The 26,900-nt window shown below is 58.6% G+C and overlaps 2 protein-coding genes across 5 annotated transcripts; one reads left to right on the plus strand and one right to left on the minus strand.

Moving 5' to 3' along the window:
- The first annotated feature begins 243 nt into the window (after positions 1-243).
- On the plus strand, positions 244-22,135 carry APC2 (APC regulator of WNT signaling pathway 2). Of its 4 annotated transcripts, none has more exons than XM_053911063.1 (15): positions 244-314; positions 6,409-6,567; positions 6,743-6,833; positions 6,957-7,137; positions 8,052-8,160; positions 8,298-8,414; positions 9,138-9,215; positions 9,412-9,510; positions 9,982-10,372; positions 10,961-11,056; positions 12,280-12,419; positions 12,816-12,893; positions 13,088-13,204; positions 13,585-13,799; positions 14,662-22,135. In XM_053911063.1, exons 1-15 carry the CDS (start codon positions 261-263, stop codon positions 19,604-19,606), a joined length of 6,870 nt encoding a protein of 2,289 aa, XP_053767038.1. In that variant the 5' UTR covers positions 244-260; the 3' UTR covers positions 19,607-22,135. The 4 variants fall into 4 exon arrangements, with proteins under 4 accessions (XP_053767038.1, XP_053767039.1, XP_053767040.1 ...); XM_053911064.1 differs by having other exon boundaries at positions 8,301-8,414; XM_053911065.1 differs by lacking the exon at positions 244-314 and adding an exon at positions 3,490-3,712.
- A 120-nt stretch (positions 22,136-22,255) lies between these two features.
- Positions 22,256-26,096, minus strand: C9H19orf25 (chromosome 9 C19orf25 homolog). The gene is made up of 3 exons (XM_024569186.4): positions 25,859-26,096; positions 25,622-25,763; positions 22,256-23,887 (listed from the first exon to the last, which is right to left on the minus strand). Exons 2-3 carry the CDS (start codon positions 25,752-25,754, stop codon positions 23,661-23,663), a joined length of 360 nt encoding a protein of 119 aa, XP_024424954.3. The 5' UTR covers positions 25,755-25,763; positions 25,859-26,096; the 3' UTR covers positions 22,256-23,660.
- Between the last annotated feature and the right edge of the window lie 804 nt (positions 26,097-26,900).

The following is a 26,900-nucleotide window of genomic DNA, read 5'->3' on the forward strand; positions in this document are numbered from 1 at the left end:
TTGGGATCTCCCTGCACCGCCCCTCCCGGTTACTCAGTCCCGAGAGACTCCATCCCCTCGCCCCTACGAGGTCCCTAAGACCCCCTCCTTTGCCCTTTTCCCGAAGGAGTCTCGGCTCTGGCCTGCTCTGCGACCCTCCCTGTCCCCTCCACGCAGGCGCAGGGAGTCTCCGTCTCCTCTCCCCAACCCCCACTCCTGCCTTCCCCACTTCCCCACTGCCGAGGGCGGGGCGAGGGTTGGTCCAAGGCAGCCGCAGCTCCATGGGGCTCCTAGGGCTCCTGAGCTCGCTGCACTCGGCCTTCTTCCGGGACCAGGTAGGGCGCGGGGTGGGGGGACCCGGCCTTGGGCGCAGCCAGAGGGTGCGGACCGCGGGGACACTGGTCTCGGCGGCAGGGGAAACAAAGGCTTGCGTACACTGACTTGATGGATCTGGGGTCTCGCGCAGTCGCCGTGGAGACCGTTGTCTGGGAAATGGCCTTAGGCTGTTGGCAGGGCTGGGAGTCCCTCCTCTGCACTGCAGAGACCCCCTCCCCCTGTCGGCTCAAGCGTAGCCTCGCCGGGCCCAGGACTTGGACTGGAAGGGAGACCTCCAGACCCGACCCATTGCAGGGACGCAGAGACGGCTGGGGCGGTGGTGGCTACGGCAGGAGCACTCTGTGCCGAGGTACCTAGCGGAACAGGCTTTGTGTGGGGGCCCGGGCCACGCCCTGCGCCTATCCGGGCCTTAGTTGCCGCTTCTGGGCGCCGAGCGTAGGGCCCTGACGTTCGCCAACGCTGAGGTTCTTCCTAATAATTGCCATCTCACCCGGCCAAGCTCTTTGCAGGTCTCCGTAGTCGTTCTGAATCCTGGAGCTATAACATCCCCTAGTTAAGAGGAAATTCTTAAAGGGGCCGGGGGTGCAGCGGGGAGCCCAAGGTCACTCCCGGAGCAGGGCCAGGAGCCTGATTGTCAGGCGGAGGCACCCTCAGACACCACCTGAACACTGTAGGGAACTGTCCCTGGTGCTGACAGGGCCGCACTCCCGACCCCTCCTCACCCATGAAAATGAGGTCCAGGACCCTGGTCAGGCGACCCACTCAGGGTCGGGCTTTGGGGGCGTGGCTTGGACTGACCGGCCCCTCCCCTACAGCCAGGGGCAGTCTTTCCTCACCTGTCAAGGCCAGGTCACCCAGCCCGAGGCTTGTGGTTGTCAACTGATGAGGACCTGGTGCTTTCCTGCTTCCCTCCAACCTTCCACCCAGTTCAGAATGGAGGATGCCCCTGGTTCTGCCCCCAACCCCTGGCACAGCAGAGAGACTCGGTGGAGAAGGACAGAGATTAAGGGGGTAGAGACTCCTGAGGTCAGCCTCAGAAGGCCTAAAGATACTCCACGAGTAACCCTGCAGTGTGTGAGATGAAGGGGGTAGTGTCTCAGGGAATGTGAAGAAGCGAACATCCTGATTCAAGATTCTTCTCCAGAACCCAGCAGCAGCGAGTGGGGAGCTGGGAAAGGGCCCCTCTTGCTAGGCCTGGCCACTGTGCAATGTGTGTGTGGGGGGGTCTTTCAGCCGCTCCAAATGGAGCCTGGGGTCTTGGGGGGAGGGGTTCCCAAAGCTCTTGTAGTTCTAGAATTTCCAGTGATGCCTGAGTGTGACTGTGGCTCAAAGATTTATAGGGTCAAGGATTTGGGGGGAATGTCAGGGATATAATGTTCAAGAGGCTTGTGGACAAGAGCATCCTGCTTTGGGGTCTCAGCCCCCACATTCTCTCAGCCTTCCAGGCCCCCATCGCACCCATCTGGGACCCTACAAGCCCCTACCATCTTTAAGGTTCTGACCGAGAGGGGCTGGGGAGCAGTGACATCTTAAGACTAAGTGGGGGAGGTGACTTAGTTCAGTGGGATGTAAGGGCAGGGATTCTCCAACCTACCTTCCAGTAAATAAAATGGGAAACTCAGGCCAGAGAGAGACACACCCAAGGCTACACAGGGGTAGCAAGGTGGAACTGAAGCCAGAGCCCTGGGCTCTGTCCCCTCCACTCCCCCATTTCAGCTCTAACTCCCCCAGTCTGGCCCGACCACATGCTGTACTCCTTAGCTTCACCAGAAGCCCATATCCCCTGAATGAGCTCTAATCTCTCACAGCTCCAGGCATTGCACATGCTGTTCCCTCAGCCTCGAATGCCTTTTCCCTCCTTGACCCCAGGGCCCATTCTTATTCATCCTGAAGAGGCCCAGCACTGGTGCTGCCTCCTCAATTCAGCCTTCCCAGCCTCCAGAAAGAGCCCTCCTGCCCAGTGCACTGCTTCCCCAATCCCACAGGCTGGGGACAGCTGTGTCCAGTTCTGGAGGCTCTGGGACAGTCAGGCCTGAGTCCTCTGGGGCCCCCAGCATTGCTGGCCCAGGATGGCCACACAGGACCTCTTGCAGTAGACCAAGCAGGAAAACAGCGTGGTCCTGTGCTCTTGGCTGTCTCTCCTTAGTCCCTGGCACCAGCTATTGCAATCACTGCAGCTGCCTCCCCATTTGCCATATGAAGAAACGCAGGGTCATGTAGTGAACAATTCTCCCTAGCCCCAGACACAGGGAGAAGACAGAGAGAGGACCCAAACCCACGTCTCTGTTTTTTGGGGTGTGCATGTGTCAAGCAGCAGGAATGACTGGGCTGCAGCTGCAGGTTCTGGCCTTGGGTGTTAAATTCTCAAGTGGCCTCAGTGGATCCATCGAGGATCTGAGACAGTTGGGGACATGTCCTTCTGGGACCCAAGGCCCCTCCCTCCTCTGACTTCCCTTCTATAAGGGTGAATTAGGGATTCTACGAGGGACAGAGACACAGGGAGACAGAGATGAGAGAGAGAAAGACAGAGGGACATGGTGGGGGGAGGAAACAGGAAGTCAAGGCAGATGCCCATGGAGGAGCTGACACTCTGCCAAGGAGACAAGGAGCGGAGGGCGCAATGCAGGGTCCCAGGCACTCCCCAGTTTACCTGCCCATCCCCCATCCTCCCCCCTGTCCCCACTAGCCAGGACCCTGTGGGGGCGCGGTGTCCAGTCTGGATCTTGAACCCTGTCCCACCCTGGCCTACCCTGACAAGGTGGGGTCGATCCGAGGGGAGGAGGCTGACCAGCCCTGCCCCAGCTCCTGCCCCGGGAGCTCCCCCACAAGATGCTGATGTAATACACAAGACTGGATGTTTCACTCTTAAATTCTGTGAATCCAGCCGCGAGAGGTTCTGAGGCATTTCATCCCAGAATGAGGTGGGGGACACTGGGCCCTAGTCCTCGGGGAGCCCCCTTTCCCTGGGGTCACCTCCCCACCCCCATCCCCGCACCTGCAGCCCCTGAACCTGCGAGATGGCCAGACACCCTGCAGCGGCAGCCGGTCCCCGCCCCTGGCCTCCATTGGCTGTTGCCATGGCACCAGCCCGTCTTCCCGTGCCGCCATTGGCCGCAGCGCCTGCATCCTGCATCCAGCATCCTCCCCCGCTCGCGGTGGTCTCGCCCAGCGCCCTCAGTGGCGGCGCCGCCTGCCAGGCCCGCACCGGCCTTTGTCCGTCCCAGAGCCCATTCTCCGCGCCGCCGAGACCCCCGAACCCCGGAGCCCACGCCCCGTGGCCGCCCTGGCCCAGGAGCGCTACGATCTCCAGAGGGGTCTGGGAGCTGCACCAAGGGAGGAGGACCCAGGCCCGCGGGGCTGCGCGGTGCGTCGCCCAGCCCAGCCTGAGTGAGATAAAGTAAGCGGCGTGCTTTGCTGGGTGAAGGGCAGGGGGCGCGGCCTCCGCCTCTGCATGGTTGTCTCCATCTCCCCACTTCTCTCTTCCGCGCACACTCTGGAGCCTCCGTTTCTCCAGAGTGGAGCCAGAGGGTAAACTAAGTCCCAGGGAGGTGGGTGCCTGCGTCGCTGCAGTCAGTCCCACGCAACACAATACCTGGACATCCCAGAGTCTGAGGGCAGGCCTGCTGTGTGCTTTGGGGGAGGGTGCTGCCCCTCCCTGGGACTGTTTTCTTTTCAGTAAAGTGGGGGTTTGGAGTGAAGGAAAGACAAGGGCCCCTTTGGTTCACATCTGTGCTATCTTCCGCTGAAATTTGGCCATTTACTCCTTAATTAGAGGAACCTCCAGCTATTGGTGCTTTCCCTTTGGTGATGAAGATATCTCAGGGAAGCCCCAGGAAGCCTCTGATGCAGCCTGGGGGTCAGAGGCAGACTGGAGGGCTTCCTTGAGGAAGCTACTGTGTGAGAGATAGCAAATCAGGAAAGGTCCTCCAGGCAGGAGAACTTAATGTGCAAAGGCCTGGGGGAAGAGCATGGAGTGTATGTGGAGGAGACAGGTCTAATGTGGAGGACACTAGGGAGCCATGGCAGCTTTTGGAGCAGGGGAGGAATGGAATCTGACCAGTTATTTCCAAAGCTTCCTTCTGCCTGTGCATGAGGAGCAGACTGTGGGAGGCCACTGAGGCTGCTCTGATGGGAGGGATGTGGGGAGCTAGGGGAGTGAGGGTCCAGCTGGGCAGGGCTTGAGGGGCTGGTGAGAGAGTGGAATAGGGACCCAGGCCAGAATGTGGGGGAACCGTGTGGGGGCCCTGCTGCCAAGCTCCATCTAATGAGGATAGAGAGTGTCAGGGGGAATGAAGGTATCCCAGGCCGGCCCTGCAAGGGCGGCTTGAGCCGAGGATTGCTTGAGCAGGTAGTCTGGGTTTGGAGGATGGGAGGGATATACAGGGTTTTGTGCTTCGCCTAGTGCTTCCTCTGCATGGGGCACAGCATTGTGGCCTCAGCCAGGACATAGGTCTCTGGCCAGACCACAGGGACCTTACCACAACCCCAGGCGTGATCCTCAGCTGGGACTCCTGTCTGAGCCTTGGGAAGGATCAATATTGGGGTGGTAGGAAAAGGCCACGGTCCCCAAGCAGCTGGCTTCCCCATCCTACTGACTTAGGACTTGTGGTGTTGTCCCCTCTGCCTTGTGTTTGCTCGATGACCACTGTTCCTCCTGACCCTTGCATCAGCCACAAGATGGGATTGGCAGACCGAGTTCCCCTGACTCCTCTGATGGGCAAACTGAGGCCTGCAGAGGGAGCGGGGCTTCTGTGCCTCCAGCATTTCCTGGACTTCTGAGCATGCCCAATGTCTGGGTTCCAGTCATGCCTTGTCTGTCCCCCTGGCCTCAGCTTCTCCCTTTAATGGTGGCCCCCAAGACCCAGGACTGTGACAAGAAAGTCAAATGACAGAGCCAGGCATTCAGTAGTTTCTCTGAGCCAGTTTGGATGGTCTGATTCACCCCACCACTAGGGCTGAGCCCCCTACCCCTGCTCCAGACCCAGCTGTGTCCTTGGTGACTTCAGGGTGAGCAAGGGCCTTCTGGAATAAGAAGAGAGAGAGGAAAATGAATAAGCAAGGGAAGAAAAAGTGTGGCCAAGTAGGGGAGGGTTGGCTGATTTGGGGAGGGGGTTAAGGTGGGCAGGGAGATGGCTCCCAGGAGGAGGTGGCAAAGGGGAAGGGCCGCCATTGGTGAGCCTCAGACAAAGGCGGAGGGAGGGGGAGCGCTGATGTTAAGGGAACAAAGAGGGAAGGTGGGGTGGGCAGGAAGGCTCTGGCAGGAGTGCCAAGCTGAGGGAAGAGGCACTGGCCGGTTAGACAGAGGGAGGAGGCTGGGCCTGAGTGAGACAGGACAGCCAAATACACAAAGAAGCAGGCGGCAGTGGTGAAGCGCAGGCAATGGGGCCTGGGCCACTGAGGGCCACAGGGGTTGGGAGAGGGCTGACTGCAAGGCCCCTGGGCTACAAAGGTAGCTACTCAGTTACAGCCGCTGATGGAGGGGTTGTGAGGGCTGCAGAGCATCCAGGTTCTTAATCCCCAGGTGACTGTGGTGGGCTTGGGTTGGGGCTCTACTGTCAGTCTGTCCATTGGTTTCTTAGAACATTCATGACATTCTTTTTGTCCAACAATTGGGCCAGCTGGTGGTCTGTCCACCCAGCCTCTGGGCAGCTACATTGCTGCAGGGATGTGTCTTGGCTGTCCATCTGCTTCAGGCTGGGACTGTGCGAGCCTGGCGGCACTGGGTTAGCCAGTCCATCTGCTGGGTCTCAGCTGTCAGTCTCTCTGGCTGTCTGGCCATCTATAAGCACATGTGTCTGGGAACACAGGTGTGAGGATGGAAGTCTATCTGTGTCTGTCGGTCAGTTGGGCTGTCTGTGTGTCTTAACACCCGTGTGATGGCTCTGCCTCTCTCCTCCATTGTTCCTGCTTATGTCTGTCACTCCATCTGCCATACCATCTGTCCCTGGGATTCCCTGGGCCAGCACCATCCTGCCTGCAGCAGTCCACACCAGCCTCTCCAGCCTGGGACCCAGCTCCAGGTTGGGTGGGAGGGCTAGAGCTTAGGTCCAGGGCTGCCTTCTCCTCAGAGTCTCATGTGACCTGTGGCTGCAGGCATTGCAGGAGCTGAAGATGACAAGCTCCATGGCATCCTATGAGCAGCTGGTACGGCAGGTGGAGGCCTTGAAGGCCGAGAACAATCACCTGAGACAGGAGCTTCGAGACAACTCAAGCCACCTGTCTAAGCTGGAGACGGAGACATCTGGCATGAAGGTGGGGTGGAGGGGCTGGGCAGAGGACATGGGCCTGGGTCACAGGGACAAACACCAGGGCACTGGACCCCAGGGATGGGTAGGCAGGGCTAAGGGCATCTCACAGGGGAGTGGATCTGAGACAGCCCATGGCAGTGGCCATGCCAACCAGCACTCTTTCTTGCCCCCATCTCCAGGAGGTCCTGAAGCACTTACAATGCAAGCTGGAGCAGGAGGCCCGAGTGCTGGTGTCCTCAGGGCAGACTGAGGTGCTGGAGCAGTTGAAAGGTGAGGGGCCAGCCTGAGGCCCCTCTCTGTACACCGGGGTGACCCCGATCCATCCCCAGAAGGAGCTGGGGGGAGAGGCACGCAAGAGTACTGACCTTGCCCCCTCCTTCTGTACTCCTCCAGCCCTGCAGATGGATATCACCAGTCTGTACAACCTAAAGTTCCAGCCCCCTGCTCTGGGCCCTGAGCCTGCTGCCCGTACCCCTGAGGGTAGCCCGGTACATGGCTCCGGGACCTCCAAGGACAGCTTTGGGGAGTTGAGCCGGGCTACCATCCGGCTGCTGGAGGAACTGGACAGGGAACGGTGAGACCACGTGAAACTGATCACTGGCAGCGCTCATGTAGCCCCGCTCCCAGCCAGATGCCCCCCCACCACAGCAGTCTCTGCCCTTTGATTGGCTCACCTGCATGCGCCCCAGTCCCACCCACCTCTAGGGCCACCCACTTTCTGTGGCTCTTCCACCCCTCTTTCCTGGCACAGCTGATCTCACCTGGAGGACAAAGAGAAGGGGGCGTTCCTGCCAAAGGGGAGGGTTCCTAGGAGACCTCCCCAGAGGTCCCCAACACCCAGTCGTCACCAGGGACAGGGCTGTGTCTAGTGCCAGGACTCAGACTTAGGCCTGGAGCCAGAGGGCCTTAAGGCAGCCTTTGTGGAGAGATGGCTGCAGCCCAAGAAACCTGGGCGGGGGGCCAGCAGAGGGATGCAGGGTCCAGGCGCTCTGCTCAGTTTGGCTCGGTTGTGTGGGGTCAGAGAGACCTGGAGGTCCATGCTGTGCTGCTGTGTGACTCAAGCAAGTCCTCTAGCCCCGTGCAGCCTCAAACTTGTGCTCTGTAAAATGTGAATAGCAGTGTCTCCCCACAGGGTGTTAAGAGGGAGACTGTTGCAAATAGAGCAATCTGAGCCTGAAGCCTCCATGTGTAGGCTGGAGGGAGATTAGTGAGTGTGGGATAGGTGTTAGACTCAGGACAGCCCCCCTCAGGGTGGTTCTCCGAGGACCAGAGTTTAACAAGGAACTATTTTCTCTTTTTAAATAACTTTCTGTGCCCCACCCACCCTACCCTAGTGCTGGGGAGCATCAAGGGCACGACTTTGCGATGTTGCCTGTTAAACTTGGCATACACTAAGCACGCAATAAGCGATTGCAAAAATGAAAATACACCACCCGTATTAATGGCTCCTTCTCTGCGGGCCGGGCCCACCTACCTGCCCTTCCCTAGGTGTTTCCTGCTGAATGAGATTGAGAAGGAAGAAAAGGAGAAGCTCTGGTACTACTCGCAGTTGCAAGGCCTGTCCAAACGCCTAGATGAGCTCCCGCACGTGGAAACTGTGAGCGCGCGGGGAGGGCGCGGGCGGCGAGGGGAGGTGCCGTGGGTCGGCCCCGCCCCCGGCCAGGGGCCTGGTGAGCAGGCCCCTGGTCACCAGGCTCCCGCAGCGCCTCACCGTGGCCTGCCCGCCCCTCCCAGCAGTTCTCCATGCAGATGGACCTGATCCGGCAGCAGCTTGAGTTCGAATCCCAGCACATCCGTTCGCTAATGGAGGAACGATTTGGCACCTCTGACGAGATGGTGCAGCGGGCGCAGGTGCGGCAGTGGGCGCAGGTGCGGCAGTGGGCGTGGCCGAGGCAGGCGGGCCACGCAGTGTGCGAATCGAGCGCAGAGATAGTTGTGGGAAGAGTCTGGGACAGAGTTCTGTGCTTCTGGTATAATCAGAGGGCAGGGACTGCTGTGGGCGCGGTGTGGCTCAGGAGGCGGAGCCAGAGGGCCCTAAGGGCAGAGCCAGGCTCAAAGGCAAAGAACACTGAGGCCAGGGCAAACAGTGGGTGATTTGGCCAGTGGGCAGAGCCATATCAGGGAGTGAGTGGGTCCAGAAGAATGGGGCTAAATTGGGATGGGACCAAGTGGGGGAGTAGGCAGGTGTAGAGTGGGGCCTAAATAGGGGCGGGGCTAGAAAAATGGAGCAGGGTCTAGACAGCTAGTAGTACCAAATCATGGGTAGGTGGAGTCAGAACCTAGGGAGTGTTGGATCACGGGTGGGGTCAGGGTGTGGGTGGAGTCAAACATCAGGGTACAGTTTAGAGTGGGTAGGCCATATCAAGGAGTAGGTATAGTTAGAGCCAAGGGTGGGTTTGGACAGTGGGTACCACTATACCATAAAATAAGTAGGGGTGGGGTTAGAAGAGTGATCAGGACCATATCATCGAGTGGGCGAAGTCAGAGGTAGGGGGGTGGGCCACATCAGGGAGTGGACGAGGTCAGAGCAGAGACGGGTCAGCTGCAGCAAGCCTTGTGCCTTTCTCCACCTAGATCCGCGCTTCACGCCTAGAGCAGATTGACAAGGAGCTACTGTCTGCACAGGACCGTGTGCAGCAGACGGAGCCCCAGGTACTGGGAGGGGCAGAGTCAGTGCCCTTGGGGGAAGTGATGACCCAAGGCAAGGAAGGGACCCTGAGGGCCCCACCCAGAGTGTAGGAATAGGTGGAGCCTCCACTACATCACCATAGGACTGTGGACAGCATCGCCAGCCTGGGTGTTTTGTGGGGCGCTGCCGTAACCCCCAGTGCTGGTGTTCTTTCCATAGGCCCTGCTGGCAGTAAAGTCAGTGCCACTGGATGAGGACCCTGAGACTAAGGTCCCCATGCACCCGGAGGATGGCGCCCCTCAGCCAGGCAACAGCAAGGTGAGGGGCAGTCCAGTGGGAGGGGCACTGAGAGGCGGGATGGGGAGTGGGTAGCCGGCTGGATTGGAGTACAGTGAGGCTGGTGAGGCCAGCATGTGGTCTGGAGCCTGGCAATGTGAGTGGACATACCCGTCCTGTGCGTTTAGGAGGGCACTTAGATGTAGGGCTATCCCTAGGAGTACCCGGTGACGCCAGTAGAGTGGGCATTTGGCCCTCATGGGCTGGGAACATCTCCACAGTGACTGAGGCTCCCCACCCACCTCCCTAGGTGTGTGTGTGGTGCCCCTGGGGGATGCAAGGTGAGGATGGGGGGGGAAGGAAGTGGTTCTCCTAGGCTGGGGTCACAGGACCCCTACTGTGTTTAGGGTGAGTCACCCCAAGTATGGGAGCTGCCCCTGGCTAGGGAGGGCGGCAGGCTGGCTGGGGCCAGGCACACCGGGTGAAGTTCCCCATGCCTGCCCACCCCCACAGGTGGAAGTGGTCTTCTGGCTGCTGTCAATGCTGGCGACGCGGGACCAGGAGGACACAGCTCGCACACTGCTCGCCATGTCCAGCTCTCCTGAGAGCTGTGTAGCCATGCGCCGCTCAGGCTGCCTGCCTCTGCTGCTGCAGATCCTTCATGGCACAGAGGCTGGGGCTGGGGGTCGAAATGGGACCCCTGGAGTGCCTGGAGCCAAGGACGCACGCATGCATGCCAATGCAGCGCTACACAACATCATCTTCTCCCAGCCAGACCAGGGACTGGCGCGCAAGGAGATGCGTGTCCTGCACGTGCTGGAGCAGATCCGTGCCTACTGTGAGACCAGCTGGGACTGGCTGCAGGCCCAGGATGGAGAGTCCGAGGGAGCCAGGGTGGGCCACGGTGAGTGGGCAGCGTCTCCAACCGTACTGGCTCAATGGGCACAGAGCCTGGGCTTCTCTATCATTAGCCGTTGTCACTGCTAAAGATACTGTTATAGTCTTTACTGTGCACCTTGTCTGTGCCCTGTGTGGGCTGAGGCCTGATGGCAACTTTGCCATGACAGAATGGCAAAAGGACAGCCACCTGCAACCCATACCCTGGTTGCAGGGTAGCTCAAGAAACAGTCATTGAATGCATGGATGGATTGTGGGTAACTAGAAACATGGGTGCAGGCTTTGAGAGTCCTAGTTTCGGCAGCTGATCGCAAAGTTAACCTATGACAAAAGCACCGCCAAAGTTCCTGAGCACTCAGCATGACTTCACCTCCCACCTCAGCTCTGGGCGAGGCAGGCCCCTTGTTATGCATTTTAGGAAAGGTTGGAAAAGGAGGCCACTGCTCTGGGAGTGACCCTTCAGGTGCCAAGTGCTCGTGCAGCAGTTTGCAGAGCCCTGGGGTGTTTGAAGGTTGGAGTAGACAGGGAGGCATGGGACCCAACAGGGATCATTTCATGGACTGGGAGGGCTCTGACCTGGTTGCTTGGTCCACAGCCCCAGTCCCCATTGAGCCTCAGATCTGCCAGGCCACCTGCGCGGTGATGAAGCTGTCCTTCGATGAGGAATACCGCCGTGCCATGAATGAGCTGGGTGAGTGTACCCCTTGCCCCTTCCATACCCCTCTTTTGGCCTGAGGCTTCTAGGCCTCATTCAGTCTGGAGCAGCCTTTTATCCTTAATGGTTCTGGGGCTCAGAGGACAGGGAAGTGGCCAGGAAGCCAAGGGCAGAGGTGAGAGGTCCAACCTAATCCACAGAATCAGAGCTACCGGGTGGTTGGGGAGGGGATGAGGTTGTAAAGTTTTCCATTTGGAAGCTTTACTATCTCTCTTAACATAATCGAAACATGGAAAAAAACACCATCGACATGCTTAATGTTACTCTAATTAATACAAAATGAGGTTACTTCTTCTCACCTAGCAGATGGTCAAACACGCAAAGGTTTCGTCAGATTTCCTGTTGTCTGGCTGTGCAAAAATGGGCATTTGCAACCCTAACAGGGCAGCAGACACTTAGGAAAGTGTATACTTTTTAAGTCATTCCTTTCCCAGCTGGGGAACTTATCCCCTGGTTGGATTTATGTAAGAAGACGCAGAAAAACGAGGGAGGCAGCAACCAATCCAAATAAAAGCCCAGATCTGGAAACCGCAGAAGTGTCTGGCAGCTCTGGCCCTGAATGCACAAATTGCCTTTGTTGTCCTTGCTCAGGGAAGGGGGAAGGGCACTTTCTATTTGAGTTGTGAGTTCTTTCTCTTCTACTTACCCCATTTCCCCCCATGTACACTTACTCTTTGTAAAGTGAAAGCCTAGTTTTTTGTAGTGAGTAAAGAACTGTGTGTGTGGCAATAATCAGTAGCTCCTGAACACCTGCTGCCCAGGCGCTGCCCCTGGGACCCGGCCCTGCCTTCAGAAGCTTGAGGTCTAATGGTCTTGAAGTGGTTCTCATTTGGGGTGTTGAAGGCCTTCTTGACCTGGGAACAGAAGGGAGCCAGGAACCTGAGCAAATAGCAGGGAAAAGCATTCCATGCAAAGGCCTGGTAGCCAGAAGAAGTGTGAATGGAGGTGGAAGACTGAAAGGAGGCGGGTCACAGTGTATCCAGGGAATTGTGCCAGCCTGGCAGCAGGCTGCCTGGATGAGGTGTCCTTGGAGTTGGGCTTCAAAGGTGGACTTGAGGAAAGCAGATCTTGGGATAGGATGGAGGGCACCTAAGCAGGGGAATGGCATGGACAGAGGCTGGGAGGAAGGGAGGTGTTTTGTTTGGGGTGGCCCCCTGGCTGTACACAGCCTTGCTGTGCCCCCTCCCATGTTCCTACAGGTGGGCTGCAGGCTGTGGCAGAGCTACTACAGGTGGACTATGAGATGTACAAGATGACCCGGGACCCGCTGAACCTTGCCCTGCGCAGATATGCTGGCATGACCCTCACCAACCTCACCTTCGGGGATGTTGCCAATAAGGTGGGGTGGGCAGGTGGCATCAGTGCTGTCCCCACCCTCTTCCCCCAGACAGGCCTGAGAGGTGGAAACAGTTGTCCCCAACTTACAAGTAGGTAGACTGAGGCACAGAGAGGGCTGTGAGAGGAGAGGCTATGACTGGACGTGGTCAGCCAGGCCGTCATCTGCTTGGTTGCTCTGCTGCAGAGAGTGGGGCCTCTGGGCCGGGGGAGGCTGGGTGTCTGTGCCTATCTCAGCCTCAATTTCCTCATCTAAGCAACAGGGTGACTGCTGTCCCTTTGCCATGGTGGTGAGGATGGGGTGCTGGGACTCAGGGGGAAAGCCTGAAGGTGGGGCATGGTGTCCCTCAAGATTCCTGCCCCACTGACCATGGCGTGAATATCCTGTGGCACCCTACAGGCCACACTGTGTGCCCGGCGGGGCAGCATGGAGGCCATCGTGGCCCAGCTGGCTTCGGAGAGTGAGGATCTCCAGCAGGTACCTGGATGGAATGGGGTGGGGCACGGGGAGAGCCTTGTAGGGTGTCCCACTGCCCAGGGCCCCTGCCAACAGAGTCCCCTCCTCTGTGGGTGTGATGGGCATCCTCCCCAGTCTCTCTATAGCCCCACCATGTGTGAGGTTGCGGGTCGGGGGCCCTGGGTCCACCTTGCCTGCCCTGTGCCTTGCCCCAGGTGGTATCTAGCATCTTGCGCAACCTGTCCTGGCGGGCTGACATCAACAGCAAGAAGGTACTGAGGGAGGTCGGCAGCATGACCGCCCTGATGCAATGTGTCCTGCGAGCCTCCAAGGTGGGCACTGGGTGGGTGTGGTGTGGTGGGGGGTGGCAATGCACCTGAGACCCAGGGGAGAGGGCGCTGGCAAGGCTGCTTAATGCCAGGTGCAGGGAAGGGAGACACTGGCAACAGGTGACAGGTTCTCCATTGTGAGGAAATCAAACCGAACAGCCACTACTTAGCTTAGCAGGTGGTCCTCAGGCCTGGGGCTTCCAACCCTGCAAGTCAGAGTTCCCGTGAAAGCCAGGTTTATTTTTTCACTTTTACTTGCAAATGTATTTGGGTGCCCTTCCTTCCAGCCTTTTGTCTGCACCTTGATGGAGAGGGCCAAGTGGGTGGGGCCAGTACCTGCAGTCCCCCTCCGCTGACCTTCCCGCATCCCACCCCGCATCTAGGAGTCCACCCTGAAAAGTGTGCTCAGCGCCCTGTGGAACCTCTCAGCGCACAGTACAGAGAACAAAGCAGCCATCTGCCAGGTGGATGGTGCCCTGGGCTTCCTGGTGAGCACGCTGACTTACAAGTGCCAGAGCAACTCGCTGGCCATCATTGAGAGCGGCGGGGGCATCCTGCGCAATGTGTCCAGCCTCATCGCCACCCGCGAGGACTATAGGTGGGCCTGTACCCCCCCACACAGTCACAGTGAGTGGAGGGTGCCATGTAGGGTGCTGGGGGAAGGTGGACCCCCAGATGTGGTCTGGGGCTGGGAGTAGCAGATCCCATTCTATAGGGAATTGTCACTGAGGCAGCCCTGGTTTGTCTTCCTGCAAGTGGATGTTCCTGATTTGTGCTCAGGGACTAATTTTTGTAGTATAAATATTCCCAAATATTGCATGAGCTATACTTTGTTAAAGATTTCATTTATTAAAATAAAACATTTATTTACTAAATAAACTAATAGTTTACAAATGATACTTAATATTTTTATTTTTTTTAAAGATTTTATTTATTTTTAGAGAGGGGAAGGGAGGGAGAGAGGGAGAGAAACAACATCAATGTGTGGTTGCCTCTCATGTGCCACCTACTGGGCACCTGGCTTGCAACCCAGGCATGTGCCCTGACTGGGAGTCGAACCAGTGACCCTTTGGTTCGCAGGCCGGCACTCAGTCCACTGAGCCACACCAGCCAGGGCATGATACTTAATATTTTTAAAAACAAATAAAATTTATCTATAGTATATCTGTCCCAAACATCACATGAGATGTTGTGCTAAAATGAGATATACTAAATTTTAAAAAATAAGTATTATTTATTATTAATATTTAATAAATATATTATTTTTTTAAGTAAAAGAATTAGCGCAAGTATATCCCATTCGATACTTGGAATAGACTTATACTACATATTTATTCCTTTCTCTGAAATTTGAACTCAGCTGGGCACCTTATATTTTTATTTGCTAAATCTGGCCACCCTGTTCCTGGTGAGATGGGAGGGGGGGAGGGCCCTGTCTGACACGCCCCTCCGTGCTGCAGGCAGGTGTTGCGGGACCACAACTGCCTGCAGACGCTGCTGCAGCACCTGACGTCACACAGCCTGACCATCGTGAGCAATGCCTGTGGCACGCTCTGGAACCTGTCTGCTCGAAGTCCACGTGACCAGGAGCTGCTGTGGGACCTGGGCGCTGTGGCCATGCTGCGAAACCTTGTGCACTCCAAGCACAAAATGATTGCTATGGGTAGTGCTGCTGCCCTGCGCAACCTGCTGGCCCACCGGCCTGCCAAGTACCAGGCGGCGGCCACTGCCATCTCCCCTAGCACCTGTGTGCCCAGCCTATACGTGCGCAAGCAGCGGGCCTTGGAGGCTGAGTTGGACGCGCGGCACCTGGCCCAGGCACTCGACCACCTGGAGAAGCAGGACCTGCCTGAGGCTGAGGCTGAGGCTGCCTCCAAGAAGCCACTACCACCCCTGCGGCACCTGGATGGGCTGGCCCAGGACTATGCCTCGGACTCGGGCTGCTTCGATGACGATGACGTGCCCTCCCTGGCTGCTGTGGCTGCCACTGCCGAGCCTGCGAGCCCCACTGTGCTGTCCCTCTTTCTGGGCAGCTCCTTCCTGCAAGGCCAGGCCCTGGCCCGTGCCCCACCTGCCCACCGCAGTGGCCTGGAAGTGGAGAAGGAGGCCAGTGGGGAGGCATCTTTGGCAGCCAGGGCCAAGGCCAAGCTGGCGCTGGCAGTGGCACGGATTGATCGGCTGGTGGAGGATATCTCAGCCCTGCACACATCATCTGATGACAGCTTCAGCCTCAGCTCTGGGGACCCTGGGCAGGAGGTGCCAAGGGAGGGCCGAGCCCAGTCTTACTCTCCTTGCTGGGGGCCTGAGGGAGGGCACCGGGAGGCTGGCAGCAGAGCTCATCCACTGCTGCGGCTGAAGGCAGCCCATGCCAGCCTCTCCAATGACAGCCTTAATAGTGGCAGCACCAGCGATGGGCACTGTCCCCGTGACCACACGCGGCCTTGCCCATTGGCCTCGCTGGCAGAGCACCGAGAGGGGCCGCCGTGTGGCCAGGTGCGGCCCAGCCAGCTTGACCTCAACCTACTGGATGGCCAGGCTAAGCCAGCAGCCCGGGAGGCTGCAGCCACTGATGCATGTGTGCGCACCATCAAACTGTCACCCACCTACCAGCATGTGCCACTGCTTGAGGACACAGCCAAGGCTGGTGTGGGGCTCCTGGTCTCTGGGAACAGGAAGCAGGCCTGGTTGCCTGCAGAGGGCGTGAGCAAAGTGGCTGAGAAGCTGGTGGTGGAGGCGGCACCACTCTGCCTGTCCCGTTGTAGCTCCCTGTCCTCACTGTCCTCGGTTGGCCGCCCGGGCCCCAGCGAGGCAGGGGACCTTAATGACAGTGACTCGTCCCTGGAGGGGCTGGAGGAGGCTAGCCCCAGCGAGGCAGAGCTGGACCAGGCCTGGCATGGGCCAGGGGATACCTCCCTGCCCATGGCTATCCCTGCGCCACCTCCAGGCCGGACCCTGGGGGTGGAGGATGCCACACCATCTAGCTCCTCAGAGAACTGTGTGCAGGAGACACCACTGGTGCTGAGCCGCTGCAGCTCAGTGAGCTCGCTGGGAAGCTTTGAGAGCCCGTCCATTGCCAGCTCAATCCCTAGTGACCCCTGCAGTGGGCTGGGCAGTGGCACAGTCAGCCCCAGCGAGCTGCCCGACAGCCCCGGGCAGACCATGCCACCGAGCCGCAGCAAGACACCACCACTGGCCCCCCCGCCTCCGGGTGAGCGTGAGACCACCCAATTCAGCCTGCAATGGGAAAGCTATGTGAAGCGTTTCCTGGACATCGCCGACTGCCGGGAGCGTTGCTGGCTGCCCTCTGAGCTGGATGCTGGCAGTGTGCGCTTCACTGTAGAAAAGCCTGATGAAAACTTCTCCTGTGCCTCCAGCCTCAGCGCACTGGCCCTGCACGAGCACTATGTTCAGAAGGACGTTGAGCTGCGACTGCTGCCTCCGGCCTGCTCGGATCTTGGTGGTGGCGGTGGCCCCAGCCAGCACTTTGCTGGACACCGCCGGCGAGATGAGGCCAGTGGTCGCCTTGAGGGGCCACCTGCCACCAGTCAGGAGCTGGAGATGCTGCGGGATTGCCTGGGCACAGCCATGCCTACCCGACTCTGCAAAGTGGCCTCAGCACTGGTGCCTGGCCGCTGCGCACTGCCTGTGCCCGTCTACATGCTGGTGCCTGCCCCGGCCCGGGAGGACAACTCATACACTGACCTGGCTGAGGGCACGCCAGTCAACTTCAGTGTGGACTCACTCAGCAATGAGACATTGCAAGGACCTCCCAGGAAACTGCCCAGTGGGCATGGGGATAGGCAGAAGCCAGGAGGCCGAGAGGCTCCTGCCAGGCCAACTGCTGCACATCGGCACAGGGTTAGGAGTGTGGGCCGCAACACGGAGCCAGCCCGGGGGACAGGCAGGAGGCGAGCAGGGCTGGAGCTGTCCCTCCGAAGGCCCCTGAGAGCTTGTGTGGACAGGGACAGCCCCCAGGGGGGCCGAACCCATGAGGAGGGGGCACTGCAGTCCCTGTGCCTCACCACACCCACCGAGGAAACTGTGTACTGCTTCTATAGTAATGGCTCGGATGAGGAGCCGTCCACAACAGCGGTGGTGGCACCCTCCCTGTGGGCGCCCGCTATTCCCCAGGCAGGGAAGAGGGAGCGCCTGGCTGGCAGGAAGAAGGCACAGGCTGTGCCCAAGGCCACAATGCCTGCCCGGGCCCAGCCCAGCCTCATTGCTGATGAGACACCACCATGCTACTCCCTAAGCTCCTCCACCAGCTCCCTCAGTGAACCTGAGCCCGAAGCAGGCAGGCTCCAAGCCCGTGAGCCAGTGGTCACCAAGGATCCAGGCCCTGGAGGCAGGAAAGATGGCCACCCCAGTCCTCGGGCCAAAGTGGAGCTACTGCGGCGCTGCATTGGCTCAGCTGTGCCTAGGCGCTGGCCGCAGGCATCAGATCCAAAGTGTTGCAAGCCCCAAGATGCCCAGCTGGATGAACGGCCAGCAGAGGGGACCCAGGAGCACAGTGAGGAGGCAGCAGGGTCAGACCATGCCTCAGACCTGGACAGCGTCGAGTGGCGCGCCATCCAGGAGGGTGCCAACTCCATTGTCACCTGGCTGCACCAGGCAGCAGTGGCAGACACCCAAGAGGCATCATCTGAGTCTGACTCTCTCCTGTCCTTTATGTCAGGGTTGTCCGTGGGCTCCACCCTGCAGCCCTCCCCACACAGGAAAGGGCGGCGACCACGGGCAGAGGGACAGGTAAGCAGTGCCACTCGGCCAGAGAAACGAGATATGACCCTGGCCCAGCGCAGCAGCAGCCCCTGCTTGCCCTGCGGCCCGCAGAAGCTGCGTGGTGCTCAGAAGACCATGCCTGGGGTGCCAGCCATGCTCCGAGGAAGGACAGTGATCTACGTGCCCAGCCCGGCCAGCCGGGCCCAGCCCAAAGGCACCCCTGGTCCCTGCACCACACCGAGGAAGATAGGACCCCCGAGCCCTGCACAGCCAGCAGCTCCCACCAAAGCCCTGGGCCCCGGGCAGCAGCGGTCTAGGAGCCTGCACAGGCCCGGCAAGATCTCAGAGCTTGCTGCCCTAAGCCCCCCACAGAGGAGTGCCACTCCACCAGCCCGCCTCACTAAGACTCCTTCATCCAGTTCCTCCCAGACCTCCCGTGCCTCCCAGCCCTTGCCTAGGAAGTCACTCCCGGCTTCCCATGCTTCAAGACCCCTGCCCAGCCCTGGGGCCTCCCGGGTGCCCAAGACACCCATGAGGACCCTGCTGGCCAAGCAGCACAAAACGCAGAAGTCGCCTGTGCGGATCCCCTTCATGCAGAAGCCCACCAGACGGGGACCACCACCCCTGGCCAGGGCAATCCCAGAGCCAGGCCCCAGGGGTCAGGTGGGGCCCAAGGGGTGCCCAAGTGCCCGAGGGGGCCGCCTGGGGCTGGTGCGAGTGGCCTCAGCCCGATCCAGTGGCAGCGAGTCCTCCAACTGCTCGGGTTTCCGAAGGCAGCTGACCTTCATCAAGGAATCTCCGGGCCTGCTGCACCGACGCCATTTAGAACTGTCCACTGCTGAAGCCACCACCTCTGCCTCCCAGGGCAGCTCACCCCGCCGCAGCCGGCCCACACTGCCTACCGTCTTCCTCTGCTCCTCCCGCTGCAAGGAACTGCGGGAACCCCCACCACAGGCCCTGGTCCAACGGCCCCTCGCAGCTCAGCCAGGCCATGGTGAGCGGCCACCAAGGCGCACTAGCTCTGAGAGCCCATCCCGTCTGCCCATCCGCAAGCAAGCCAACCAGCCAGAGGTGGTCAAGCGCTATGCCTCTCTGCCCCATATCAGCATGACCAGAAGGCCTGAGGGTGCTGCCCCTGGTCCCAAAGCCGATGATGCCCACCAAAGCAGCAATGGGGAGGCCCGACCTCTGCCCAGGGTGGCCTCACCGGGCACCACATGGCGTCGCATCCGGGACGAGGATGTGCCACATATCCTGCGGAGCACACTGCCTGCTACTGCCCTTCCGCTCATAGGCACCTCACCTGAGGAGTGCCCTGGCGGTCCCCCTCAGCGTAAGACCAGTGATGCCGTGGTCCAGACCGAGGACTTTTCTACCACCAAGACCAACTCCAGCACGTCCCCAAGCCTGGAGAGCAGGGGGCCCCCCCAGGCCCCGGCTGGCAGACCTGCATCCTTCCTCAGCAGTGATGTGGATAGGCCTGGCCCTGCCAAGGGGCCCACCTTGGCCCCCTTCATCCATGAGGGCCTGGGAGTGGCTGTGGGGGGCTTTGCTGCCAGCCGGCATGGCTCCCCCAGCCGCTCAGCTCGAGTACCCCCTTTCAACTATGTACCCAGCCCCATGGTGGTGGCGACCACTGACTCGGCAGTGGAAAAAGCCCCTGCGCCCACTGACCTCCTAGAATAGTTGCCTGGACCAGTCTTCTGGAACATCCTCTCTGACTGGCCATCTGGTTGTCCTGAGGGTAGTCCCAGGAACCGCCTGCTCACCGGAGCCCTGCCATCGGAGCCCCACTCTAGCCCATGGGGGCCTCATATCTCACGCTTGCTTCTGCGCTATGAGGACTTGAGAAGGAATGGGCTGCTGGCTGGACTTCAAGTCCTGGCCTGACCCATGTGCAGAAACCACCCACCCCCAGCCCTATTGGGCCTAAGCCTCAGCAGGACCCTCATCTCTGGGGAGCCAAGGGAGGTTACAGTATTCCCTCGAGGTGGGAGACGGGGGTGCAGAGAGAGGGTAGTACCATCCAGCATCTGCCAGCTGGGCCCAAGGCATCCAGTGGAGAACAAAGCCCATAATTAAGGGGGCAGCCGAGTAATTTGTTAATGATAACTGCTGGTTTGTTTGCCTTCTCGCTCTCAGCTGAGGGAGAGGTATAGCTGAGCCCAACAGTGAGGCAGGCCTCCCCCTCTACCCATCCTCCCCTGTTAGGTGCTAAGCCAGGGGCTGCGGGACAGAGAAGGTGCTGTCAGAACAGCTTGGAGAGGAGCAAAAAAAGGGCAAAAGAAGACTGGGCTGGGTGATGCAGGGCCACCCCACATCCCTACTCCTGGCTGGGGGAGGTGCTGGTTTCAAGTAGAGGAGGAAGAGGAGTCCAGGGAGGTGGGTGGAGGCAGGACCAGCTGTGGCGGGTGAAGTACAATGGGCAGGAGGATGAGAGTCACAGTCAAATCCAGCTCACCTTGGTGACACACAAACCCTGGGTCCATAGGAGGGCACGACTGTGGAGCCTGTGGTGGAGTTGGCATGGTGGCCTTGGAGGAGGGGTGAGGCCTGAAGCCCCAGGACTGTGTCCAGGCCAGCTGGATGTGTGGTGGCCAGGGCTTCTGGAGTGCTAGAATGTTGATGTCAGAGGAGACTCAGATGGAGGGACACGTGGAGCCTGGTAGGCTTACCCAGGCCCCTGCCAGTGTGTGTGCATGCAGGGAAGACTGCTGAGGTTCCTGCTCGGCTTCCTGCAGACAGAGCAAATGACCTCTTTTCTGGGGAAGTCTGGCTCTGGGAAGGAGCTGCTCTAGGCTCGCGGATCTGCTGTCACAGCCGCAGTGCAGAGAGCTGCCTGGGAGGGGCCAGAGAGCAGATGCCATTTGGGGAGACCGGCAACACGGTAACAACTAGACTTTACGTACCTTCTCTGGGGGGCGGGAAAGCATGGTTGACAGTTGGATGGAAGTGCAGAAGGAGCCTCTGTCCCTGCCCACGAGCACCATTGTCCCTTCCTGTCCCCTGTCTATGGAAGGAGCTGACCAGGAGCAGAAGTGCTTCCTCTGCTGGACTGTCCTCAGCTCCAGGGGCCACATTGATGCCAGCCCCCACAGACCATGCTGCTGCTGCTAACACATCTCTGTCATGCTGTATTACAAGGCCTGGAACATCCTGTCCTGCGGAACAGGTGCCTGGACTCTACCCCAGAGGGCCACAGGCGGGATGCAGGAATGGCTGGACGTACCAAGTGCTCCTCCTGTGACCAAACTTCCCAGGATGAGCTGGCACACAGTGGATGGTGGCAATGAGGGTGTGGCCGCGCGCGTGGGACACACCCACAGCTGACCCCTCAGGATACACTGGGGCAGGGGTTGTCTCAGATGCATCTCGGAAACCACCAGTCCTCGTCCCTGTCCTTAGCCCGAAGGGGCAGGAGTAGGTGATCTCTTCTTTGCGTGCGGCGGCCGTCAGATGCACGCTCTTACACTCACCGTGGGCCGGCTGCCTCCCAAAGTGGCCTGGTGGAAGAAGACATGCAAACACACACCAAGCTTGCCCAGCCATAGCGGGTCTGAAATGGTGGGGCCTGGGGGTGGGAGCACCCGTGCACTGTGAGACCCTGGGTGGTGCTCTCAACATTCTATGTCTCAGTTTCCCCATGTGGGCCATGAGGAGAACTCCCAGAGCTACCTCTAGAGCCAGAGTGGCTGCTGTGACTGGGTGAGATGCCCAGACCCTCCCAGGCTGCCCCCTCCACCTGCCCCTTGTCCTTAGAAGGGGCGGCTCCCACCTCGGCCAGCACGCAGGGAGCTCGTGCCCCATCCATGTCCCGCAGCCACATTTGCCTTCTCTGTTCCCATGACAGGGGCACAGCCACACCTCACAACCATATGGGGCGGGACGGTGGGGGTCCTGGGCCCTGAGAAGAGTGGTGGTCACTGGACAACTGATTCTAGGACTGAGCTGGAGGACTAAAGTATTAGGACCCAAAGGACATCTGTGAAGCCTGGATCCCCTCAGGGCTGCTTGGCCACCTGGCCATGCTGAGGGGACCCTGTTTGCCTCCAGAGCACCCTCAGCCCATGACCTCGGGAAACCACCACCAGCCGAGTGCTGAATTGAAGCAACGCACCTGCAAGTACAGCATTACCTCACCCCCTCTGCCCCAGTCTGTCACCTGGCCAGCGGCCCTAACAACCCACCCTGAGCCTGGTTGTTTTGGTCCATCCATCTCTGTGCCCCTTGAGTCTATTCCCTGGAGTGTTACAGACATGTGTAAATAAATATAGCCCTGTTCCCCCATTCAACCTAAAGCCATTGTCTGGTGGAAAGAAGGCACAGAACCAGGCATCTTATGTGCACCTTTAATAAATGGAGCTGTTGAATCTTGCTCTACATGGCCCCGCTTCCAAATGGGGGAGGACAGGGTAGAACCGGAGTGCTTTGTGGGTTTTCCATCAGATGGCCCGCCCTGGGTCGATGTGCTAGAGACAGACTGGGCTGCGGGATTTGTGCATGGAGAACACTCAGAACAGGTGGATGTGCAGGGGAAGGTAGCTGAAGTGTCTCCTCCTGATACTGGGGAGGAGGACGCATGCTCAGGAGCCCCCAGAATCAGATTCAAGTAGCTCCACCTGAAGGCCAGGGATATGCAGGGAGGGGTGACCTGCCAGTTCAGGGCAGCGGGGCACCTTCAAGATATTAGCAGATGGGCTAGGGGGCCCTGGACAATGTAGCCTCCGTGTCCACTGCCCTAACTGGAGCCAAACCAGCATTTTCAGTTTTCAGGGTTCTCTCAGCCTTAAGCAGGCACCCTTTTTTCAAAGGAACGAAAAATATTGGGGATGCTGGGTCACCCATGTCAAGGACTTGCCCTGTTGGGTCCAGGTGCTTCCCTAAGTTCCAGGGGAACCCTGGAAAGGAGGAGCTCACAGAGACACTGCCAGATGGCTGATGGCAGGGGGATTTCATCTGAGGGACTTGGTGGGGACACCCATGACAGGCCTGGATTGCCAGGATGGAGGTGGCCAGATGAGGGCTTCAGGCAAGTAACTGAACAGCTTCTATCTTGGGAGCCCAGGACAGCACCCCTGTCTGATGGATCCCACTGTAGGTTGGTCCTGCATCCCAACCATGAACCAGACAGACAAGTGCTGCCCTGGGGGAGAGCCCACACCTTAGATCTGAGTGCTTGGGCCTCCTGGAGGCCCCTCTCAGATCTGGGCCCTGCTGGGCAATTGCTCCTACATAGCCAAGGCCACCACGGGCAAAGGAAGGGACAGAACCCCCATCCTCTTCTGGAACCTCTGAGGGCCCCACAGAAGTTCACACAGAAACAAGCTCAGTCTAATGGGTGATCAGTGAAGCAGGGTCACCAAAGGAAGAGAGGGGAGGGTGGGTTCTGATGCCCCACACCAAGTCCAGGCTGCTAGCAATGAGGCCCAGAAGAAAAGCCTGAGGGTGAACGGCATTCACAAAGCCTGTCCTGACCCTTGGCAAGGGGCCCGTTCCCGGGTAAGGCAGGTGCACCCCCTCATTCCACACTGCCCTGCTGCAACCACACAAAGGGCAGGCTCTGATCCCTGGGGTCTCTGGGTCCTGGGGTGGGGCTTGTCCACAAAACAGAGAGCCCAGAATCTGCTTCTGGGACCCAGGGGCCCATGTCCGAGGTGTGCCAGGCCAGGACCAAAAGTTCCAGGAGGCTGTGGGGTGCACTGTCTGGGAGCTGTGTGGTCAGGTGAGTCCGAGGGCCAGGTCAGCCCAAGGAGGTGGCCGAGGCCCCTGACAGTGCCACTTTCTTCACCTGGATGACATCCTGTTCCAGTTCCTGGCTGGCCTGCCGAAGGTCATCACACCTCTGTCTTAGCTCCTCACTTGCCTGCCTCAGCCGCTGATTGGTGGCCACAAAGGCCTGGCTCTGCTGGTAGAGCTGCTCCCGCTGGGCCTCAGGGTTCTCAGCACTCCAGAAGGGGTCTGAGGAGTCTGGGGACAGAACATAGCCCACTGGTCAGGAAAGGGGCAGAGAGAAGGCTCAATTTACCTCCCCAGCAAAGCATGTGACCAGAGAGGATGGGTCACAAAAGAGGCCCTGCCCAGGGTTGGACACCACTCCTGTAAAAGGCACTGACCCCACAATAGAACCACTGAGCAGACTGGCACTCATGCCTATTCTCAAAGCCTAGAATACAACCTCCTGCTCCCTGAAAAACTATCCTATGGCCCTGAAACCTCACAAAACCCCAATACTGGTAGTCAGGAGGCCACAAATGCAGGAGGGTGGGGAAACATGTCTCTAGGTGACCCCACTTCCTAACAGCAGCGTGCCCAGCCAAAGGAAGTGGTGGGGTGGGGGGCAGGACAGAAAAAGCACAGCTTCAGAGTCACCTAAAGACATGTCCAGGTGCTCTCTGCTCTACCTGGTCCTGTGTGAATGGGAACAATATGGCCTGCCCTGCTTGGCAACTGCCTGCTGCCACACCCCTGCAGGACAAACACCCGGCACAGGCCCTGGAAACTCTGGTGCTTATCAATCACTTTCCCCCCCCATCTGTTTCCGTAATAAAGTGGCAGATAAACCAGACAGCACACATGGAGACTAAGTGTGGTCCCAGATCAGAACACGGGCCAGCAGGGACAGCACCTCTCCTTTGAGCGGCCCTACCTCTGCCTGTGCCTCAGTTTCCCCATCCTCCATATGGTGGCAGACCTGCCCATGATTCTTCAGCTAGGGCTCCAGAAGCGTCAGATGACCCAGGCTGGGGCTAAGTAAAATTTAGGTTCCTAAGGCTGCCCATCCGACAGAGCATTTCCGGTGATGGAAGAGAACTCCGCCTCAACTGTCCAATACAGCAGCAGCCACAAGTGCCGCCTGAGCACTTGAAATGTGGTTTCATGGAGCAAAGAACTGAATCTGCTTACTATTACTTAATTTTAAAGAATATTTCCCATATTATCCACAAGACTCCAGTTTACTATCTCTGGCCCCTAAGGCCCGAGGGCAGAGCTGTTATCTCCTCTGTTCACCTTTTCACCCCAGGGCTTCCAATGGAGCCTGGCACATAACAGGTTCTCCACGAAGGTTTGTTTCATGAGTAAGCAAAAGCAAACCTCACCACCCGGAGCACAAAATTCACCCAACGGCTGTAGGCCAAAGTCCTCAGTCACTGACCAGCTACCATCTCCACGAGGGACTGACTAACTTTTCCCACAAAAGGCCAGACAATACACAGTTTTGGCTTTGCAGAGCCCGCGAGTCAGTCTGTCCCGACTACTCGGCTCTGCCATTATGTCCTGAAAGCAGCTAGGCCCACACATCCTCGACCAGGCATGGCTGTGCATCAACAATTTACCAACACAAACCTTAATTTCATAACATCTCCACTTGTCGAGAAATGGTCTTCCCTCACCCTAAGAATTAAAAAACGTATACTGCATTCTTCGCCTCCTGGCCTTATAAAAACAGGAGGCGGGGAGAATTTGGCTGCAGACCCCAGTCCTAGACGCCCCTCTGAACACGCGCCCCACTTTATTGTAAGAAGAGGAGGCTCAGGGAGGTAAATATCGTGCCACAACCTCTGCTCCAAATCCACGGTTTCTACGGTCCTGCTACTACGGGCTGCAGCTGGGGCGTGCTTCGCCCCCATGCCCGAACCTCGCACACCTCGCTGCTGGAGTCTTGGAGCGGCCTCTCCCTTGCCGGTGCTGGGCTCCCCCTACCTTCCGGGGCCAGGGCGGTGAAGACTGGGTCCTCGGCGGGCGCTCCACATACATCCTCGAGGATCTGCTCCATCGTGGGGGGCGCCGGTCGAGTGGGCAGCACCACGCGCTTCTTGGCCTTCGAGCCCATCATCCCTGGAAGCTAGAGAACGGAGGAGCGTTACAAAGGAGTCCACCTCTCGGCATTCGCAAACTCCTACACACCCGCCCTGCCCCGTCCCTTCTAACTCGCCTCACCCTTTCAGCGACCCAGGTGGCGACGGGGACCACCTCGCCATAGCTGGGCCCGCCCCCTTGAGCAGCAGGCGCCTGAGAAGCTACTTCTGCTTCCGGTCGGAGCGCGGCGTCTCCTTCCAGGTTCTGACGCGAACTTCCGGCCTCCTCCTGCGATATCACGCCCTCTCTTAAAGAGGCCGCGCCCGGGAGCGACCTGGGGCTATACCACAGGAGCTGAGACCCAAACAGGACCAGGGAGGACGCGACCATGATCTCTTCGGGGCGCCAAGCCTGGGAACTCAAGGGGTGGGCGTGGGGTCCAGCCCCAGCTTCCCTTCTTGCGTAACAAAGCACCAGAGGCCCGGTTTTCTGCAAAAGAGGAACACAATACCCACCCCACGTGGCTGTCGTGGGAGCAAAGTTCCTGTTCAGGCACGGTGGCCTGGCACAATGAGCGTTCAGTGAATGCTAGCTGCGTGAATTACCAGCGAGGTGACCAGGGACGCATCTCCCCTGCTGGATCTGGGTCAAAATCGCTCCTGTGACCTCTAAAAACCCCTCCCCTGTGGGTGGTGCTGGATGGTCATCTCAGCTAGAATGGGAAGACACGCTCAGAGAAGAGGGCGATTTTTAAGATTTTTTTATTGATGTTTTTTAGAAACATTGATTTCTTGTTCTCTTATGTGTTTACTGGTTGATTCTTAAATGTGCCCTGACCAGGGATTGAACCCCCAACCTTTGCTTATGAGGACGATGCTCTAACCAACTGAACTATTTGGCCAGGACTATTTGTGTGTGTGTGTGTGTGTATGTTTTAACAGCTTTATTGAATGTACATTACATACCATAAAGTCCACATGTTGAAAGTGTACAATTCTGTGGTTTGCCACTATATATGTGCATATATTTACAGAGTTGTGCAACCATCACCACAGTCTAATTCTAGAATGTTTGCCTCACCCCAAAAAGAAGCCTATTAGCAGTCACTCCCCTACCACCAATCCACTTCTTGTCTCTGTGGATTTGCCTGTTCTGGACATTTAACATAAAAGGAATCACACGG

The sequence above is a fragment of the Desmodus rotundus genome, chromosome 9, assembly GCF_022682495.2.
Source record: "Desmodus rotundus isolate HL8 chromosome 9, HLdesRot8A.1, whole genome shotgun sequence".
NCBI classification, from domain to species: domain Eukaryota; kingdom Metazoa; phylum Chordata; class Mammalia; order Chiroptera; family Phyllostomidae; genus Desmodus; species Desmodus rotundus.